Genomic DNA, 21769 nt, shown 5'->3' on the forward strand with positions numbered 1-21769 from the left:
TTTTTCTCATCCCCATTCTCCTGCCTTCTCCCTCGAATCCCTTATTAATTAAGAACCTATCTATCTCTGTCTTAAAGACACTCAGTGTTTTGGCCTCCACAGCCTTCTGCGCCAAAGAGTTCCACAAATTCACCACCCTCTGGCTGAAGACATTCCTCCTCATCTCAGTTTAAAAGGATCGTCCCTTTAGTCTGAGATTGTGTCCGCTAGTTCGAGTTGTACCTACTGGTGGAAACATCCTATCCATATCCACTCTATCCAGGCCTTGCAGTATCCTGTAAGTTTCAATAAGATCCCCCCCCTCATCCTTCTAAACTCCAACAAGTAGAGACCCAGAGTCCTCAACCGCTCCTCATATGACAAGCTCTTGATTCCAGGGACCATTCTTGTGAACCACCTCTGGACCCTTTCCAAGGCCAGCACGTCCTTCCTTTGACAAAGCCTCAGAAGTACTGCTCCTGTATTCTAGCCCCATCGACATGAATGCTAACATTACATTTGCTTTCCCAACTGCCAACTGACCCTGCACGTTAACGTTAAGAGAATCTTGAACAAGGACTCCAAAGTCCCTTTGTGCTTCTTATTTCCTAAGCATTTCCCCATTTAGAAAATAATCAATGCCTCCATTCTTCCTTCCAAAGTGCATAACCTTTAACTTTTCCACATTGTATTCCATCTGCCACTTCCTTGCCCACTCTCCTAACCTCCCAAGTCCTTCTGCAGCCCTCCTGCTTCCTCAATACTCCCTGTCCCTCTGCATATTTTTGTATCATCTGTAAACTTAGCAACAGTGCCCTCAGGTTCCTTCTTCCAGATCGTTAACGTATATTGTGAAAAATTGTGGTCCCAGCACAGTCCCCTGAGGCACACCACTACCGCTGCCATCCTGAAAAAAAAAACCCTTTAACCCCACTCTCTGCCTTCTGCCAGACAGTCAATCCTCTAAATATGCCAGTATCTTACCTTTAACAGCATGGGCTCTTAACTTATTTAACAGCCCTCTGCAAATCTAAATAAATCATGTCCACTGGTTCTCCTTTGTCTAACATCTTTCTTTACCTCCTCAAAGAACTCGAACGGATTTTTCAGACATGACCTTCCCTTGACGAAGCCGTGCTGACTCAGTCCTATTTTATCTTGCACTTCCAAGTACTCTCAATCTCATCTTTGATAATGCACTCTAAAATCATACCAATGACCGAAGTCAGACTAACCGGCCTATAATTTCCCATCTTCTGCCTTCCTCCCTTCTTAAACAGGGGTGTCACATTAGCCATTTTCCAGTCCTCTGGGACCCTCCCTGCCTCCAGTGATCCTTTTTTTGAAAGTTATTTTATTATAAACATGTATCAAAGCAGGTTACAGCAACATACTTCCCAACACTTAAGCTATACAGCTTCCCCCCCCCCCCCCCCATCCTACTGTGACGAACAGCTCCTCAAACACGGTCACAAACATCCCCCACCTTTTCTCAAACTTCCCTGCTGAGCCCCTTAACTCATATTTTATCTTCTCTAACCGCAGGAAGGCGTACAAGTCACCCAACCATGCGGCTACCCCCAGTGGCAATGCTGACCGCCACTCCAGCAAAATTCGCCGCCGTCCAATCAGAGAGGTGAAGGCCACGATATCTCCATGAGCTCCGGCTTCTCTGAAACCCCAGATATCACCACCAAAGGATGTGGGTCCACCTCCTCCTCCACTATCCTGGCTAAGACCGCGGACATTCCCGCCCAGAATCTTCCCAATTTTTCGCAACCCCAAAACATGTGCGCGTGATTTGCTGGGCCCCGCCCACACACCTCATACTCATCTGTTACCCCCTCATGAAAGAACCCACTCATTCTCGCCAGAGTCATATAAACCCTTTGCACCACCTTAAACTGTATCAGGCTCATCCTTGCACAAGAGGAGATCCCGTTTACCCTATGCAGTGCCTCACTCCATACTCCCCAATTGATCTCCCCTCCCAAATATATAGTTTCTATTTCTCCGTGATCTTCACAACCCGTTCACCTCCCTGCTTCCCCAGCCACTTGTATATATCCCCAATTTTTCCCTCCCCTTCCACATCCGGAAGCAGCAGTCGCTCCAGCAGGGTCTATCTTGGCATCCTAGGGAACCCCCTCCGGACATTTCGCACAAAGTCCCGAACCTGCAGATACCTGAATTCACTACCCCTCAGCAGCTCTACCCTCCAGAGCTCCTCCAGACTGGCGAACCCTTCCTTCAAATACAAATCCCTCACCTTGAACAGCCCCACTTCCCTCCACCTGCTGTATACACTACACTATCTATCCGCCCACCCCCCCCCCACCGGCTCAAACCCATAATTCTCGCACAGCGGCATTAGCACCTGGCATCCCTTCCATCTTAAAATGCCTCCTCAGCTGATTCCATATCTTCGCTGTGGACTGCACCACTGGGCTCCCTGAATACCTACTCGGAGCCATTGGTAACGCTGCCATCACCATAGCCCTCAAACTAGACCCCTTACAAGATTCCTCCTCCATCCTGGTAATGGTTTAGCACAGTGGGCTAAGTAGCCAGCTTGTAATGCAGAACAAGCAGCGCGGGTTCAATTCCCATACCGGTCTCCCTGATGTGGCGACTAGGGGCTTTTCACAGTAACTTCATTGAAGTCTACTTGTGACAATAAGCTATTATTATTATTAACCCACTCTACCACTTCTCCTTCCCACCACTGCCGCACCTTGTCCACATTTGCCGCCCAATAATAATGAAGCAAGTTCGGCAACGCCAACCCCCCCTGCTGCCTCTGTAGCAGTGTCCTCCCCACCCTTGGCACCTTCCCCGCCCATACAAAGTCTGAGATGATTGTGTCCACTTTCCAAAAACAGGCGTTTGGTATAAAGATCGGGAGAGCCTGAAAGATAAACAAGAACCTCGGCAAAATATTCATTTTCACCACTTGGACCCTCCCTGCCAACGTTAAGTGCAGTGTATTCCACCTCCTAAGATCCTGCCTGGCCTCCTCCACCAGCTTCGTCAAGTTCCACTTATGGAGCCCCGTCTATTCCCTTGCTACCTGAATCCTCAAATACCTAAACCTATCCCTCAGTACAGTAAATGGCATCCCCCCTAAATTAGCCCGCTGTCCCAGCTCATTCACCGGAAATACCTCACTTTTCCCTACATTCAGTTTTTTACCCCAAGAACCCTCCAAACCTCCCCAACAGGCCCATAATCCTTCCCATACTCTCCAATGGATCCGAATCATGCAGCCAGAAGTCATCGGCATAGAGTGACACCCAATACTCCCTCTGTCCCCTCATAATCCCCGCCTCTCCGCCAACCCCCCCTGAGAGCTATCGCCAACGGCTCTATGGCCAACGCAAATAGCAACGGCGACATTGGGCATCTCTGTCTCGTACCCCAGTGTAAGTCAAAGCTTCGTGAGCTCATATCATTCGTCCTCACCCTTGTCCTTGGCGCCACATACTGCAACCGCACCCATGCGGGTAGGGGGAATACCGCCCCTGGTTCCAGTGTCCCGTGAATCGAAACCCATTTCTACAGCACCAATCTTTGAGTTACGCATTTAACTTCCTAATCTGATTTACCCTTTGCCAATTTGCTCACAGCTCAGGTAGTAATCCAGATATTATTCCATTTGAGGTTCTACTTTTTTAACCCTGAGCTGCTCATACTCCTTTAGCTTCTTTTCTAGTTCTACCTATATCATTGGTATCTACTTGGACCACTACCACTGGATCTGCCACCTCCCATGACAAGTTCCTCTCCAATCCAGGGCAAATGTCCCAAACCCTGGCCCCAGGCAGGCAACATAGCTGTTTGAACTTGTGCTCTTGGCTGCAGTGAACCGTGCTCATCCCCCGGAATATGCTGTTCCAACTACCACTGCATTCCTATTAACTCTCAATGCTTGAATATCTTCCTGTACCATGGTGCCATATTTGGTTTGCTCATCAACCCTATAGCTACTACTTTCATCCGTGCAGACTGAAAGAACTTCAAACCTTTTGGACAATTGCAAAGGCTGAGGTTCGGCCACTTTTATATTATGGGTCCCCATACCTCCTCACTTGTAGTCACATCCTCTTGTCCCTGATACTGACTAAATTAGAATACCCTATTTATGTGGCGTGACTGCCTCCTGGTACAAAATGTCCAGGTAACTTTCCCCCTCGCTGATGCATTGTAGTGTCTGCTGCTTGGTCTCCAACTCAATGCCTCTAAAATAAAGCTCCTCAAGCCACAGACACTTACTGCAGACAAGTTTGCCCTGGATTACCCTGATGTCCAGGAACTCCCACATTCTGCAGTCACAACACATCACTTGCCTTGCCATCTTTATTATTAATTTATTTATCTTAATCAGTTTATAATTGATAAGCACAGCTACTCGCAATAACCTTTACTACTGTTAGTACACCTTACTACAACTAATAAAACCTTAACATTATGAATACATTAGACAGGTTTTAAAGATAAATGAACAAAATAGTCACCAACCAATCACTAATCTGGTTTCCTGTGATGGCACAATTTGATTTTTCGCAAAGACAGCCACTCCACTCTGGAGTCACAGATTAGACTAGATTGGATTGCTCTTCTAGGTGGTGGTTACTGTCTCAGGGTCCTCTTTTCGCCCACTCTTCCAGATGGTAGTTACTGCCTTTGAGTCTTTTTTTAGCTTGCTCTTGTAGGCAGTGGTTCCTGCCTCCAAGTTCTCTTTTGTCCATTCTTCCCAACAGACTTTGGACTTCTCACACATGCAGGCCGGGAGTGGGCTGTACATACACAGTTCTACATCTTTTAAGTTCTTTGAGCCAAAGACCAGCCGAGTGCACTTGTGCAAAAGAAGAAGGGTGCAAGAACCCAGCTCAGGTCACTGGATGTGGAGCACCATAGTAAGTAAGTGTCCAAGAGAGATAAATAAGGGAGGGGGACAGGGAGAGGCATCAAAACGAACTCCCAGGTAAGGAACAAAGTCAGAGAACAGAAAGAGGTCCCAGTTATGTCACAAAAAAGAGAGCAGTAGAGAAACAGGCCTCAATTAGAGAAAAGGACTTTGGGGATCAGGAGAAGTACTGGTAATTGAAAGGGGCTAAGAAGAAGCCCTGAAAATCAAAGAAGGCAGTTGAAATTTGGTGACCCTGTGCTGCGGCCACTGGGACAAAGGTACCCCTTAGGAGCAGTAGTGTTCTGCTTGGCACGGCCGAAGAGTTGAAATAGTGCTTGTATGTTGATGCTTGAGTGCCTCGGAATCCAGGAGAATGGAATTTTGGAACGTGACATTGAAACCTTGCGAGGTGGACAATTTGAGTTGCACTGACCTTTGGAGAGAATTCCAAGGCGCGATCTTTGAAGGTGAAGATTGGAAACCCTCGTGAGGGAGACATTGTTTCAGTGAGACTGGTTGACTCACTGTCTGACTAACATCTAGGTGAATTGCTGAAAAAAAACATGGAATTTGTGTTGGTTGCAGCTATCATTTATTGTGCAGTGTTAATTCATATGTACCTTACATTTACCCTGAATGTTACAGTAAAAGATAGATATTTTAAAATTGTTTTATCTTTCTGACTTTATATGGTAAAATTTATTTTTGCTGTTCAAAATCCATGGAATATCGTGGCATTATTCTATTCGCAAATGTCTTGAATATCAAGATTTGTCTGCTTTAAACAAAACGTTATTGGTCCCTAACCAGATACAACAACAGGGGATCTAGCCAAGGATCATAACACTCCCCCTGATTGTCACCTTCACCAAATGCACTGCATTCATCAACTGAATACATGTGTGCATTAAAAGACTATCCCCGGCAGCAATTAAAGTAGCTGGTGCTGCCTTGCCTGCATCATCTTTCTCCTCTTTGTCTTCCTCTTTGGAATGATCTACAAAGAATCTGTACATCTTGCTGCTGTGCAGTGTTACTCAGAACCCAGCACTCCATGGCCATTCGGCACACTGTGGCTGGTGCGTCCTGAAGGGCACCTCAAGATCCTTGAGGTATTTGAAGAGTATATTCAGCATGCTTGTATTCATTGCAATCTTTTTGGCTTTATTGGTCAGCTTTCTGATGGGTATCATCAGCCACATTTCAAGTCCTTGTCTGCTGATAGCCACCCAGTATGTATGCTTCCAGATGTCAGAGAGCCTGGACAGTTGCAGTATGCAACCATCATGGCAGCTCCCCAGGAATATCCATACACCTGCAGGAGTATCTTTTTCTGGTTGCCCCTCAGGTGGACAATGATTAAGTGGAAGTCCTTGCAGTTCATAAACACTCTTGATTAATCTGGGGTTGTACAGATTGCCATGTTTGTATAATCAATGACATCCTGCACCTGCGGGAAGTCAGCTACAGCTGCAATCCTAAATGCTGAGTCAATCTTCACAGGCAGAGTTCACATAATTGCTGGCATTGGCAAACAACCCATTAGTCACCATTTTCTGGGCTGCCAACTGTGAGATCCTGAATATATCTCCGGTAGATCCCGAGAAGATTTTGTACACAAAACTTTCAGTGCAGGGGTGACTTTGACAAGGGAGCAGGTCCTTCCAGGATTATACTGATGTGTGTAACCAACTGATGTGATAACTTGACCCTCCCAAAAAACTGTTCTGACATGCCCCAAAAACTCAGCCTCTGCTTGTACACCTATGTTACAGGTAATGTCTCATGCAATATGCATTGCCCCACTGCTCTCCTCTCTACAACAGTTGTTGCTACTACAGCTTTGCTGGTTCTATTCTTCCAAGGCATCACCCATCTTCATGTAATTCAGCAAACCTCCAAAGAGGAAAGTAAACGCTTCGTAAAAGTCTGTGGTCAAACCCTTTCCCTTTATTAGTTAGGAAGTCAGCTGTGAGGACTGAATATTTCCTTGAGTTTTAATCAGATTCCTCAACTGCCATTGTGTTCTCGCCTTTCTTTCATTCAAGAGTTTTAAGAAGCTTGATAAATATGTAGATGCAGCAGTAAATTTAAAAGTGCATTGAAATATGGCTCCAACTACTGCACATGGTAATAGGCAAGCCCAGCTTTCCTGAATGTTCAAGCGGCCTAATATGCTCCAGTTAAATGTCAAAGTCAACAATATTGAATCTGCTTCCCAACACCCTTATATTTTGGTTGGTTTTAAAATACCATCCCACCTATACTCATGCATTCCTTCAGGACAAAATTTCCACCTTTATGGCTGAAAGGTACTGCTCTCTTGTACAGAAAGTCTACCCTGAAATGTACAATTGTGTATTGTTCAGCCCCATTCTCAAAAGAATCATCAAATTGTAAGATTTTAATATGTTACATTGAGCAACTATCACAGTGCTACCCTCCAGAACAGGAAGTGTCAAATGGTATCACTATCCTGACAATAACACCCTGGGAAACAATGTTCACTTTATTAAATCAGAACCAGCCCTCTCCACTCATCTTAAACAAATGGGCAGCATTTTTAAAAAGTGTTTTTTTATTTAGTTAAACCTATTGTCCATAAAACGTCCCATTCATTGTTGTCAAACTTTGGCTGTACTATATTTAAGTTCTCTTATTTATAACATTTCAGACCTCGTAACTTCCCACTCCATACAGAAGAATGACGATCAAAACCAATGGGCATTCCTGGAATAGATAAGGCAGCGTCTGTTCTTCTCTGCCCTGCACTGAAGGACTTCCCTCCCCAACTGAAATTCCAATATAACCTCAACATGTACAGGCAGAATCATTAGCGTTGAAATGATGCCATGTGATACTTTTGTGCGATCATTTGCTAAGTTAGCTTGAAATTGCACTCTCTGGTATTCCACTGGGGGGGGGGGGGAAGCACATTAAGTCGCAACTAAGATAGCCGAAAGAAATCCGAGATGATCATTTCAAGCCTTTGCATGCTAATGTCGAATGGGCTCTAGGATTAGAACGTGTACCTGTAAGTGTGGTGTAAGAAAAAAATCATAGCTAGATCAGCATTGAAAACTCTGGAAGAAAGTACAAAATAGTTCAATACTACCATTCTGGGTCAGTTTAGTAGATGAGAGTAGGGTTGAGATCCAAAAGAACTCCTTGGTACTTCGCTGAAATATGAGACTGGATGGGATGTTGGGGCAGCCATTGAAGTCCTCTTTACAGCAGGGGAGACCCAGGTACAGCCCATGGTTACTGAAAGTGCTATTTTCATCACACTGTAAAATAAAAACTCCCAGGTTAATTTGATTATGTCTACCATTTACCGCCATCATACATTTTGCTATCCTCCCTCACAACCTTCAATTTTGCAGCTTCCTCCTATTGCCAAAAGGGCACAAGTGGCTTTCAATATCCCCCTCAGTTGATGGCATGGACAATAAATAACAGTTTTAAAAAATAACTTAATTGATCAACTTTGAAATGCGCTGAAGTGAAATGAAACTGGCTATCCTTTTAAAATCACAGCTCAACAAAAGGCTAATGAAATGTCGGCTTTTGATCACACGGTGGCTGGAATACAAAGGGGAGAAAGTGTTGTACAGATTGTCCTGAGACACCATCTGGAGCATTGTGCTCAATTCTGAGCGGCACTTCAGGAAGAATACATTGGTCTTCGAGAGACCCACAGCACAGATTCACCAGACCGATGTTGGGGTTTAAGGGATTTAAATTCCGTATACAGGTTCCTTTACATTCCCTTTAGTTGAAAAGAACGAGGGGTGGTCTGATTAAGGTGTTTAAATTGTTAAAAGTGACGACTTCCGTAGACGACCATGGAGTGAGTGGTCCATATTTGGTGGCTCCCACTTGTGGCGGTTTTTTTCGGAACTTTTCCCTGCCTAACAAGTGGATGTGAGGCGGAATATAGGTGAAAGAGAGTGAGAGGAAAAGAGGGCCAGAAGCAGTTGAAAAAGAGGGAATCGGTCGTTTGGAGCTGGAGCGGTACCTGCAATGCACGTGGGGAGGCAGAGGGGCAGGGAGCAACCCTGCCGGCTCAGTGATTGACCGAGCAGCTGGTGAGCTTCTTGGACTCATGGAGATTTGGAAGGCTGAGGGCTGAGGTTTTACTCCTATGTGCACAATGTGTGCGCCCGAATAAATTTTTTCATGGTTGTTAAGACATTGTTGGCAAGGATGTTGAGTATTCGGCAATCGTGGTGTCGGACCATGCCCACACTGGGTGGATTTACGAGTGAGCAAGTGGGGGGGGGCAGTGCCTGAAATGGAGGTTGGATGTGGGACTGTTAGCGGAGGAAGAGGTGTGTGAGCGGGTAAGGAAGGCCATCCGGGGATATGTTGAAATTAATGACACGTGGGAGGTCTTGGCAGGTACGATCTGGGAGGCACTGAAAGCAGGGGTCAGGGGGGAGTTTATTTCGATTCAGGCGCAGGTGGAGATAGAGCGCTAGTGGAGGAATTCCTACAGCTGGACCGGAGATATGCAGAGACTCCGGAGGAAGGGCTGCTAAAGGAACGCCAGAGGCTGCAAATGGAATTTAGGTTAGTAATCACAGATAAGGCAGTAGGGCAGTTGCGAAGTGTGAGAGGAGCGGTGTACAAGTATGGGGAGATGGCAAGCAGGATATTAGTGCACCAGTTGAGGAAGCAGGAGGCGGCGAGATAAATTGGGAAACTGAAGGACATGGGAGGGAACAGTCTTGGACCCGGCGGGGATGAATGGGGTGTTCAGGGAATTCGACAGTAAATTGTATAAGTCGGAACCCCTGGCTGGGGAGGAGGGGATGAGGAGGTTTCTGGGAGGGTGGATGAGGAGTTGGTGGAGGGCTTGGGCCCCAATTGGGCTTGTAGAAGTAGAAGAGGGGCTGGAGGTGGTGCAATAGGGTAAGGCCCCGGGACCGGATGGGTACCCGGTGGAATTTTATAAGATGTTCTCGGGGGTGTTGGGAGGGCCATTGGTAAGGACTTTCAATGAAGTAAAGGAGCTGGGAGTGCTCCCCCCGACGTTGTCACAGGCGTCGATCTGCCTCATTTTTAAACAGGATAAGGACCCGGAAAACTGTGGGTCATATAGGCCGATTTCCCTGTTGAATGTGGATGCCAAATTATTGCCAAAGATCCAAGCCACAAGGATCGAGGACTGCGTCTCAGGGGCAATTGGGGAGGACCAGATGGGGTTCGTTAAGGGGCGGCACCTGGCGACCAACATTAGGAGGTTGCTTAATGTAATCATGATGCCTCCAGAGAGGTGCAAGGTTGAAGTGGTGGTGGACATGGACTAAGAGAAGGCCTTTGATCGGGTGGAGTGGGAATACTTATGGGAGGTCCTGGGGCGGTTTGGGTTTGAGCAGGGATTTGTGGATTGGGTCCAGTTGCCATACCAGGCACTGGTGGCGAGTGTGCGGATGAATCAGGTGAGATTGGACTACTGTACATTACACCGGGGGACGAGACAGGGGTGTGCACTTTTCCTACTGTTGTTTGCCTTGGCTATAAAGTCGTTGGAATTGGCATTGAGAGCGTCGAGGGTCTGGCAGGGGATAGTACGGGGGCTGGGGACAGTGTCTCACTCGACGCGGATGATCTGCTGCTGTACATATTGGGCGCACTGGGGGGAATTTAGAGGGATTATGAGCATATTAGAGGAATTTGGCTGGTTTTTGGGATACAAATTGAATATGGGTAAGAGTGAGGCCTTTGCGGTCCAGGCGAGGGAGCAGAAGAAGAGACTGGGTGAGATGCCGTTCAAGGTGGTGGGAGGGAGATTTCGACATTTGGGTATCCAGGTGGAGCAGGAGTGGGAGCAGCTGCATAAATTGAATTTAGGGCGGCTGGTAGAACAGATGTGGGGGGATTTTCAGAGGTGGGACGCGTTCCCGTTGTTATTGGCAGGCGGGTACAGACAGTTAAAATGACGGTCCTCCTGAGGTTTTTGTTTGTTTTCCAGAGTCTCCCAATTTTTATTCCCAAGGCCTTCTTCACAAAGGTGAATGTAGAGATCTCAGAATTCGTTTGGGCGGGTAAACCCCCCGTGTGAATAAGGTGCTGCTGGTGCATGGCGCAAGGGCGTCCGGGCGGGGGATGTCGGCCCTCCCGAATTTCATCAAATATTACTGGGCGGCGAATGTTGCGATGGTCAGGAAGTGGGTAGTTGGGAAAGGGTCGGTAAGGGAACGGGTGGAGGAGGCCTCACGTAAGGACACAAATTTGGGGGCATTGTCGACGACACCTCTGCCGTTCTCGCCGCTTGGCACTCCACAAGCCCGGTAGCAGTGGCAGCCCTGAGGGTATGGGGATAGTGGAGGCAGCATATGAGATTTGAGGGGGCATCGGTGTGGGCGCTGATATGTGATAAACACCGATTCGGTGGGGGGAGTTTCAGGGGTGGCTGCAGACAGGGATCGAGAAGTTTGGGGATCTGTTTATTGATGAGGGTTCCTGAGCCTGGAGGAGATGGAGGGGGAATTTTAGTTGCCGGAGGGAATGGGTTCCTGTATTGACAAGTGAAGGATTTTGTGAGGTGGCACGTTTCGACCTTCCCGTACCTGCCGCCCCAGGGGCTGCAGGATAAGGTGGTGTTGAGAACAGGAATAGGAGAGGGGAAGGTCTCAGAGATCTATAAGGAGCTGGTGGAGTGGGAGGGGGCCCCGATAGGGGAGGTGAAGAGAAAGTGAGAAGAAGAGCTGGGTGGGGAGTTGGAGGTCAGGTTATGGAAGGAGGCCCTGAGGAGAGCTAATGTGTCCTTGTGCGCCAGGCTCAGCCTAATATAGTTTAAGGGTGTCCATAGGGCACACATGATGAGAGGGTTCTGGGGTGGCTTTGCCGTCCGGTGGTCTACTAAGCAACTGGTGGACTTTTTGAATGTTTAGGTTCCAGCAACAAAAGCCTCCGAGGATCTGGTGAAGCCGCTTAGGGCGGCTATCAAGAAAGTTCAGCAGGATCTGACGCACATGCGGTGGGTGAACATGAGGAGCAGCTCGCCTTGTTGGTGGCAGAGATGGTGCTAGTGGTTGAGAGCCAGAAGAGGTGGCGGGAAAAGGTGGAGGACCTGAAGAGTCATTCCAGGAGGCAGAATCTCTGGATTGTGGGACTTTCAGTGGCAGCCATGGATTGAGTGGTTGCACACAGGGAGCTCCAGCTCAAAGGTGTTGGTTTAAGCATTTTATTCCCGTTAGCAGAGTAACTCTGGCAGGAAGGTGGTGCAGAAGGTGTAGAGGGATAGGTTCTCCTCAAGTTTGGTATGTCTACTGACTACCAGACCTGGAAATGAATAGTTAAAGACCTAGCTAAGGAATTGGAAGGGACTGTGGCGCAGCAACAATTGCAAGAATGGTGGAGGGGGAAGGGTCGTCGCCAGTGGGAAAATCCCAGCTGGAGCAGTTGATGGCCTTCATCAAAGACAAATTTCGTTAGCAAAAGAAGGAGATGCATGGCGACTGGTCAAAGGCCTTTGAGGGAGCAGTAGCACTCTGAGAGGATTGATGGACCGGGTAGAGAAGTGCCTTGAGGCGAAAGTGGTGACGATACGCGAGGTGGAAAAGGTGGTGTCCAACCAGAACGATCGGAACGTGTCCTTGAAGACGGAGGTGGGGATCATAGAATCATAGAATTTACAGTGCAGAAGGGAGGCCATTCGGCCCATCGAGTCTCCCCCGGCTCTTGGAAAGAACACCCTACTTAAGCCCACCCCTCCACCCTATCCCCGTAACCCAGTCACCCCACCTCACCTTTTTGGACACTAAGGGCAATTTAGCACAGCCAATCCACCTAACCTGCACATCTTTGGACGGTGGGAGGAAACCGAAGCACTCGGAGGAAACCCATTGTAGCAGACAACTATTTCCTAACACACCTGGGATAAATATTAAGCCCCAGTTTTACCCATTTTAAATTAAGGATTTCAACACTCTCATCATTTCAGGTCATCTCAAAACATACAGTTCACAAAACAGCACAACACAGCATAATTTACTTTACTCCATTATTCTAGCAAGACAGTACAACATAAAAACAATAGAAACACAAAAAGAACCTGCTACATGCAAAAGCGGTAGAGATTAAAACAAACACTTCAACTGAACTAATGAATACATTTTTCAAGACAGTGTCCAAGGACAGGGCAGGCTCCATAGCAACAGCATGGCAATGGCACAATAACATGAAGGCTCTATTGTTATAACAGATCAGTCAGCAAAAGACCAGTTGAAACTGGTCTTGATAACAGCACAATATCACATTCCTTAACATTCACAAGTATGCAGACACAAAACAATTAGAACTAATGTTGCAGATTAAAGATGGACGGCTTGTCATCAAATCAGATGTGTTTGAGTCTAACACAAGCCAATTAAGATTATATTGGGGTGTAATTAGATGGCTAAAGACAGATATGAAACAGTATAGTTGTGAAGTTTCGTTCGGCCATTTTTAGCTGGAGCTGGATCATTAGCTGGATTTTTTTCTCTCTCTCTCTTTCCGGAATCAATCCATACTTTGACTGAACTATTTGCTGTCTTCATATTTAATTTTTAGACTTTGACTTCTAAAGTTATTGCGAGCTGTTTGCCGAAGCAAGAAGATCATTTCTGTGATTCTTTGAAAGCTTCAAATTGTCTACGAATTGCCTTTTAAATGACTTTCAATGGTAATCAATAGAAGACAAATAAACAATTCTTATTTACACCTGAGAAGTTTTAACTTAAATTTCTGCTGAGTTCCAGTAATCGCAAAGTGCTACTGAAACCGCATGGTAGATCTATCAACTGGAAACCGGAGCACCCGGAGGAAACCCATGCAGACACGGGGAAAACGTGCAGACTTCGCACAGACAGTGACCCAAGCCAGGAATCGAATCTGGAACCTTGGGGCTGTGAAACAACTGTGCTAACCACTGTGCTACCGTGCTGGCCCTAGGGGATCAATGCACGTCGCTGTGAGCGATGGTGGAGGAACAGGAGAACAGACCGAAACGGCAGAATTTGCAAATTGCGGGTCTGCCAGAGGGTGTGGCGTAACGAGTGCCACAAAGTATGCGCGAGGATACTGGCCAGATTGGTGGAGGAGAAGGTGCTGGACAAGGTCCCAGAGGTGAACGGGGCCCACAGGTCCTTCAGGCAGAAGCCGAGGGTGGTGATTGTGTGATTGCACAAGTTCGTGGAGAAGGAGAAGATTCTGAGGTGGGCCAGGGAGAAGCGAGACTGGAATGGGGGGGAATCAAAGGAGAATATACCAGGACATTGGCGCGGAGCTGGCAAAGAGGCATGCTGGATTCAATAGGGCTAAGGTGGTGCTGTACTGAAGGAAGATTCATTTTGGAGTGTTTTACCCGGCGGAACATTTGAAGGTAGGGAGTACTATTTTGAGACGCCAGAAGAGGCCAATGACATAATAAGGGACCATAAACTGGGGGAGAACTGAGAGTTGGTGTAAGATGAACGAGCTAAATCTGCAAGGGTTGAATATTATGGCTGTTTTGTGTTACCGGAGGGTGGGGAATTTTATCGCCCCACCCCCCTCCACCCCTGGCCATTTGTTGTGTTTTTCCTTTTGGGAGGAGGTGATTTATGATTTTGAATGCTTTTCTTTGTGGGTAAGGGGTGTGCATGGTGTGGGCCGCTGGGTGGGGTTGCCAGCTGAGGGATATTCAGGTGGGTAAGGGGTTGTTTGCACAGGCTAAGAAGGGATCGGGGGGGTGGGGGCCGGAGAGGTGAGCAAGGGGAGCCTTTGAAAGGGGGTTTCAATGCTAGCAGGTAAATGCTGATGAACGGAGGTGAGGTGAGGTGAGGGAGAAGGTCGCAAGAGGTGGCCAGGTGGGTGGGGGCTTTGCAACATGACAGAGTTGGAGACTGAGTGTGGTCATGGGCAGAGAGGGGGCCATCTTGGATGGGCCCGGTTCAGGGCGGTAGTAAATGAGGTAGGTGGGGGATGATGCCGGACGGTAGCGGGGAATAGAGGTATAAGCCTCCGGTAAGAGTTGTGACATGGGACGTCCGAGAGCTAAATGGTCCGATTAAGAGGTCCCGGGTTTTTTGCCCACCTGAAGAGTTTGAAGGCGGAGGTGATTTTATTTACAGGGGATACATCTTCGGTGGCAATCCCGGATTTAAGACACGCACCAGTTGATTATGGGTGGAGATTTCAATTGCGTGATGGAACCAAAGGGGGACAGGTTGATCCCCAAGTCAATGGGAAGAGTGAGGATGGTGAACGAGTTGGGGGGGGGGGGCGTTCAGCTGCTGGAGGTTATTGTTTCTATGGATGCAGAGAAGACCTTGGATCAGATGGAGTGGAGGTAATTATTTGAAATTTTGGGTAGGTTTGGGTTTGGCCTGAAGTTTGAAGGTGTGGGTGCGTCTGTTATATGTATCCCCAGTGGCAAGTGTACATACAAATGAGATGAGTTCTCAGTTTATGACTGTATAGGGGAATGGGACAGGGGTGTCCATGTCACCGTTGTTCGTGCTGATGATTGAGCCCTTGGCGATGTCCCTCAGGGGGTCAGTGGAGTGGCAGGGGATTGTGAGGGGGAACAGGGAACATTAGGTGTCGCTGTACTGGACGTCCTCTTTGTGTCGGACCTGCTGGAGAGTATGGGTAGGATCATGGCAATATTGGAGAAGGTTAGGACCTTCTCTGGGTATAGGTTACATGTCGGGAAGAGCAAGATGTTTCCTGTGAATGTGGTGGGACACCAACTTAGAGGTTGCCGTTCGTAGAATCACAGAATTTACAGTGCAGAAGGAGGCCATTTGGTCCATCGAGTCTGAATGGCCCTTAGAAAGAGCGCCCTACCGAAGCCCATACCTCCACTCTATCCCCACATCTCCACCTTATCCCCGTAACCCCACCTAACCTTTTTTGGACACTAAGGGCAATTTAGCATAGCCAATCCGCCTAACCTGCACATCTTTGGACTGTGGGAGAAACCGGAGCACACGGAGGAAGTGCACGTAGACACGGGAAAAACGTGCAGATTAGGCACAGTGATCCAAGCCGGAAATCAAACCTGGGGCCCTGGAGCTATTAAGCAACTGTGCTAACCACTGTGCTACCATGCTCCAACCTTGGAAACTCCAACCCATGCTGCCCATTCAAAGTAGCCAAGGAAAAGTTTAGGTATTTGGGGATTCAGGTGACGAGGGAATGGGCTACAATGCACAGGTGGAATTTGACAATGTTCGTAGAGGAGATTAGGGGGGATTTTAAGAGATGGGATACATTACAGCTGACATTGGCAGGGAGGCTGCAAGTGGAAAGATGAATGTGCTGCCAAAATTCTTGTTTGTTTTCCAGACCCTCCCTAAGGCCTTCTTCTGGAAGTTGGAGTCAGTGATTTCGGAGTTGGTGAGGAGGAGCAATCCTGTAGGGGTTCCAGTCTGAGGGCTATGGTGACGGCTTCACTACCATTAGCACCGGGGAAGTACACGAGGAGCCTGGTGGTACAGTCGACGGTTAGGATGTGGAATCAGCTGACGAGACATTTTAAGTTGGAAGGATTGTCGGTGTTGATGCCACTGTATGGGAATTATAGGTTTTAAGCCGGGGGAAATGGTTAGGATGTATGGGAAGTGGAGGGAGGCGGGGCTGGAGAGGGTGAGGGACTTGTACTTGGAAGGAAAGTTTGCAGGTCTGGATGAGTTGCAGGAGAGGTTTAATTACCAAGGGGAAGTAAATTTAGATATATGCAGGCGAAGGACTTTGCACGGAAAGAGTGGAGGGCGTTTCCCAGGTTGCCAGAATACACTTTATTGGAGCAATTACTGCTGCCGTATGAATTGGGAAAGAGTAGGACTGGGGATATATAGGGGTGGCTGGGGGAGTGGCGGGGGGGGGGGGGGGGGGGGGGGGAGAGCACAGGTGGTGAGGATCAAGAACACATGGGAGGAGGAGTTGGGGGAAAATAGGCTGGGGACTGTGGTGCGAGGCGCTGCGGAGGGTGAACTCAACCTCTGCACACCAAGATGAGCTTGATCCAGTTTAAGGTGGCGCGTAGGGTACTCGTGACTCGGGCAAGGATGAATCGGCTCTTCGAGGGGATGGCCAATGAGGGCGAGGGCCGAGGAATCATGAGCACATGTTCCAGGGTTGCGAGAAGCTGGAGAGATGCTAGAAAGCGGTGTTTGGAACACTATCTAAGATTGTAGTGGTGGAGGTCAGGCCAGATCCAACTGTGGCGATTGTTTGGATATCGTATGTGCCGGAGCTGCTGGAGGCAAAGGGGGCTGATATTGTAGCCTTCACCTCTCTAATTGCCCGGTGAAGGATCCTGTTAAATTGGAGGTCGGATACGCCGCCGGGGGTGGCGACCTGGCTGGGGGACTTATTAGACTTTCTCCGGTTGGAGAAGATTAAGTTTGAGTTGAGAGGGTCAACGGAGGGCTTTGAGGTGCAATGTGGGTTGTTCGTGACGACGTTTGAGGAACTGTTTGCCACGGGAGGGGTGGAGCGGGGTAGGGGATAAATAGGGCAAAGATTGTACAAATGTTGCTGTTGTTTACACATGTTTAGAATTAAGTACATTTTTTTTAAATGAAAAAAAACGATCTCTGGATCGTGGGGCTGCCTGAAGAACGCTGGTCACAGAGTACGTGGCAAATATGTTTGAGAAGTGGTGTGCGAGGAGTCTTTGACCATCCCCCTCGAGGCAGATTGAATGCATAGGGCATTGAGGAGAAGGCCGAAGGCAAGGGAGCCACCAAGGGGAATGATGGTGTGGCTGCATCAGTTTCTCAACAAGGAGAAGATGTTGAGGTGGGCAAAGAAATTGAAAAAGTGCATCTGGAAAGGGAACGTGCAGAGGATCTATCAGGACTTGGGTGCGGAGTTGGCCAAGCGGCAGGATGGTTTCAATCAGATCAAGGCTGCCCTCTACAAGGAAGAAGTGAAGTTTGGGGGGTTGTATCCTGCTTGCCTGTGGGCCATGCACCAGAACCAAGTTTTATTTTGGCAATATGTCTGGATGCGGAGTGTAGCCGTTTTATTTTGGCAATATGTCTGGATGCGGAGTGGGTAAGTGTGTTTTGCTGTTTGTGAAGAATTGCGGGTGAAGGGCGGCTGGGGGGGTTGCGTGGCGGTGGCCTCGAGTGGGAGCCACCATGCTAGCTAGTTAGCTAGTTAATGGGAGTGAAGTGGGGAGGGTCGACCTGTGGGGAGGGAGGGGCGTGGTTGGGTTTTCTTTTTCTTTGTCCATGGCGGGAGGGGGACAACGCTGACATGGGTGGAGTCGGTGTGGAGCAGTTGGTTAAGTAGACATGGTGGCAGACAACTTAGGCAGGGCACAAGGGTGAGCAAGGCGTTCCCCTGGGGAGCTGGTTAAAGGGGGGCTATGGCTGTTTGGCGAGGTGGGCCGAGGGAGCCCCCCCATCTGGTTGGAATGTACAGGATTTGAATGGCCCGATTAAAAGATCTTGCTTTTTCGTGGTGGACGTGGTATTTCTTCAGGAGACGCACCTGAAGCTGGGAGACGAGGCTGAGGAAGGGTTGGATGGGGTAGGTGTTCCATTCGGGATTGTAAATGAAGGCGAGGGGGGAGGCGGTGCTGATCAATACGAGGGTGCTTTTGATGTGCAAAATTTTGTAAATGGCCCTGGGTGTATGTTTTTGATGGTGAGTGGGAAGCTGGAGGGGATGTCAGTGGTGCTAGTGAATACATATGCCCCAAATTAGGACAATGTGGATTTTATGAAGTGGATTTCGGCAATGAATCCGGACTTCGACATGCACCGGCTGATCATGGGGGGTATTTTAATACTGTGCTGGATCCTAGGTTGGACTGGTCGTGCCCTCGGTCCCTGGAAGTTTTGGCCATGACAACGGTGCTGCTGGGGTTAATGGAACATGTGGGGCAGGTGGACCCATGGTGGTTTGAGAGGTCGAGAGTGAAGGAGTTCTCATATTTCTTGCATGTGCACCGAGTGTATTCCTGGATTGATTTTGGAAGGTTGCCTGTGGGATTGTTGGCGGATAAGGGGGTTTGCGAAAGAGTGAAGGTGGCCATCCAGAATTATGTGGAGCAGAGTAAGACGGGGGTGGTTTTGGCCTCCATTTTGAGGGAGGTACTGAAGACAATGATAAGGGGGGGGGGGGGGGGGGGGGGGGGGGGGATGTATCTTGACTCGGGTACACAGTGAGAAGGTGGCATTTGAGGTTGGTGGAGGACATTCTGAGGTGTGGATCGGAGATATTCGGTGGTGCATGAGGACGCATTTCTAAGGAGAGGCTCGGACTACCATTGGGTGGCGACAGCAGAACGAGGTAAGGGATGGATTAAGAAGGCAGAGGCTGACGTGGGTATGCACGGAGGAGACATCTGCAGGGGGACCTCGCTCCGGGCCCGCGCCATGGTGGCACTCCCCTTCCCACCCAAAAAAAACACTCCAGCAGGCCCCGTGATAGTAGCCACTCTCCAGAACAGGAACCAGCGCAGCAGCAATTCAGCCTGACCGAAATGTCCGACAAAGCCCCCATCTGCAACAACCATAGGTTCGTACCAGCGCTCACCGGACGCCACCTTAAAAGTGGAGACAGGACGGGGGGGACACTGACAGTTAGGGACCTATACACCGACGGCAGGGTCACAACACTGGACGAACTGACGGAGAGATTTCAACTAGCTGGGTGTCAGCGAACTAAGGTACCTGCAGCTTAAAAACTTCCTGCGGAAGGAGACAAGGATGTACCCACGACCACCCACTACAGGACACTACCAGAGGCGTTAGTTGACGCAAACATTCGAGATAAAGGAAATGTAGCGACATGTACGAACAACGGGTAGAGAGGGCCGATACTGCACTGAACGCAACAAAGAAGAAATGGGAGGAAGACCTGGGGCTCAAAATAGGGTGGGGATTCTGGAGTGAAGCACTGCATAGGGTCAACTCCACCTCCACTTGTACAAGACTCAACCCTAACGTAACTAAAGGTGTACATAGAACCCACTTAACAAGAACCTGAATGAGTAGGTTCTTCCTGGAGGTAGAGGACAGATGCGAAAGGTGCCAAGGGAGCCCGGCCAACCACGCCCCCATGTTCTGATCTTGCCCCAGACTTGCTGGAAAACAGGTAGGGGTGAATGTGGAGCCGTGCCCGAAAGTGGTGGTCTTCGGGGTATCAGACCAGCCAGATCTCTTAATGGGGAGGAGGGCATACGTGCTTGCCTTGCCTCCCTGATCGTCCACCATAGAATCTGCTCGGTTGGCGGTCAGCAGCACTACCCAAAGCTGCAGATGGCTATCCAACCTATCAGAATCTCTCAAATGGAGAAAATCAAATTCGCATCCAGGGGAAAGTAGCCAAAACATGAGAAAAGAGAAGGAGGGAAATACCCGGGGGGGGGGGGGGGGTGGACAGTGCAAGTGGGGGTAGCTAAACACAATAGAAAAGAAAGGTGAGCTGCAGGGAGGGAGCGGGAGGGAGGGGGAGGAGGGGAAGGAGGGACAGGGGGCAAGAACAATAAATAGAGGGGAACCAGAGCGGGGATGGGGGGTATGACGAGGGAACACAGACTGGAAGGAGAGCACAGAAAATGACGATGACAAATACAGCAACAGACAGTAAGAAAGTACAGGAGGAAGAAGAAATGACGAACGGCCGAAGCAGAGGCAGACGCACAACAACAACAACAAAAACCGACCGGGAGAAGCAAGAAACATCAAGGGCGCCTACCCAGGAGCACTGCCTACCCAGATGTGTTTTGTATTACTGATTTTGTATGTACTATCTTTGTTTAAAAACAACTTGGAAGAATACACAAGACATGTATACAGGTTATACTGCAATTGTCTTCTCCAGTACCTCGATGTATATACACTTCTCCAGATTTTACCTCCCCACACCTTGTCTGTTTTACTTTTTAGTTATGTGATTCTGCTCATTATATAGCATTGTTTGTTTTTATCTTGTTGTATTATCTTCTCTTTTTTTCTCTGCTTTGTGTACACCTGTAAATATACTTGGTGCGATTCTCCGCTCCCCACGCCGGGGTGGAGAATCGCGGGAGGGTTGGGCGACTCATTTCACGCCTCCCTGGTGCCCCACCCCCGCTCAGAAGAATCGTCGCTCGCCGTTTTTCACGGCGACTGCCAATTCTCCGACCCGGATCGGCCGAGCGGCCTGCCGTTCGCGGCCGTTTCACGACGTCGAAACCACATCTGGTCGCTGCCGTCGTGAACATTGGCGCCAAAGGCCCGTTTGAAGCTTGTGGGGGGCGGAGAGGGGAGTGAGCACCATGGCTGTGCTCGGGAAGGAACTGGCCCGCGATCGGTGCCCACCGATCGTCTGGCCGGCGTCTCAAAGCGACGCACTCTTTCCCCTCCGCCGTCCCGCAAGATCAAGCCGCCACGTTTTGCGGGGAAGACGGCCACCGCGCATGCGCGGGTTTGAGCCATCAGCCGTTGTGACGTCAGCCGCGTATGCGCGGGTTGGAGCCTGCCAACCTGCGCATGCGCGGCTGAGTCACATAGGCGCCGCCGTCGCGTCATTCTCGGCGCGCCGCCTTGATGCAAGCGTCAAGGCCCGGCCGCCGAGAATAACGGAGCGCCGCTCCTAGCCCCCCGGGTGGGGGTGAATACGGTGAGAGCAGCGGCCTTCCCGATTTTTCCGGGAGCGGAGAATTCCGCCCCCCGATGTTCGAAAAACCCAATAAAATTTTTTTTATAAAGAAACTAAAGGAGAGGCATGGAGTTTAGGTTGGTGTCCACGGGAAAGACAGTAAGGGTATGAGGAGAAAGCCAGTAGGATCCTTGAACAGCAGTTGAGGAGGCAGGCGGGGTGAGGGAAATTGGGAGGGTGAGAGATGATATGGGCACAGTGGTTTTGGATCCAAAGGGGGTGAATGGGATTTTGAGGCTTTTT

General features: G+C 49.0%; 1 protein-coding gene across 1 annotated transcript in view; it reads right to left on the bottom strand.

The window, feature by feature from the left end:
- Nucleotides 1-21769, bottom strand: part of dock3 (dedicator of cytokinesis 3) — a 1304448-nt gene that overhangs the window by 476651 nt on the left and 806028 nt on the right. Inside the window, 1 exon segment of the mRNA XM_038810823.1 lies at nucleotides 8004-8175. Coding sequence (XP_038666751.1) covers nucleotides 8004-8175 — 172 coding nt within the window.

The sequence above is a fragment of the Scyliorhinus canicula genome, chromosome 11, assembly GCF_902713615.1.
Source record: "Scyliorhinus canicula chromosome 11, sScyCan1.1, whole genome shotgun sequence".
Lineage (NCBI taxonomy): Eukaryota > Metazoa > Chordata > Chondrichthyes > Carcharhiniformes > Scyliorhinidae > Scyliorhinus > Scyliorhinus canicula.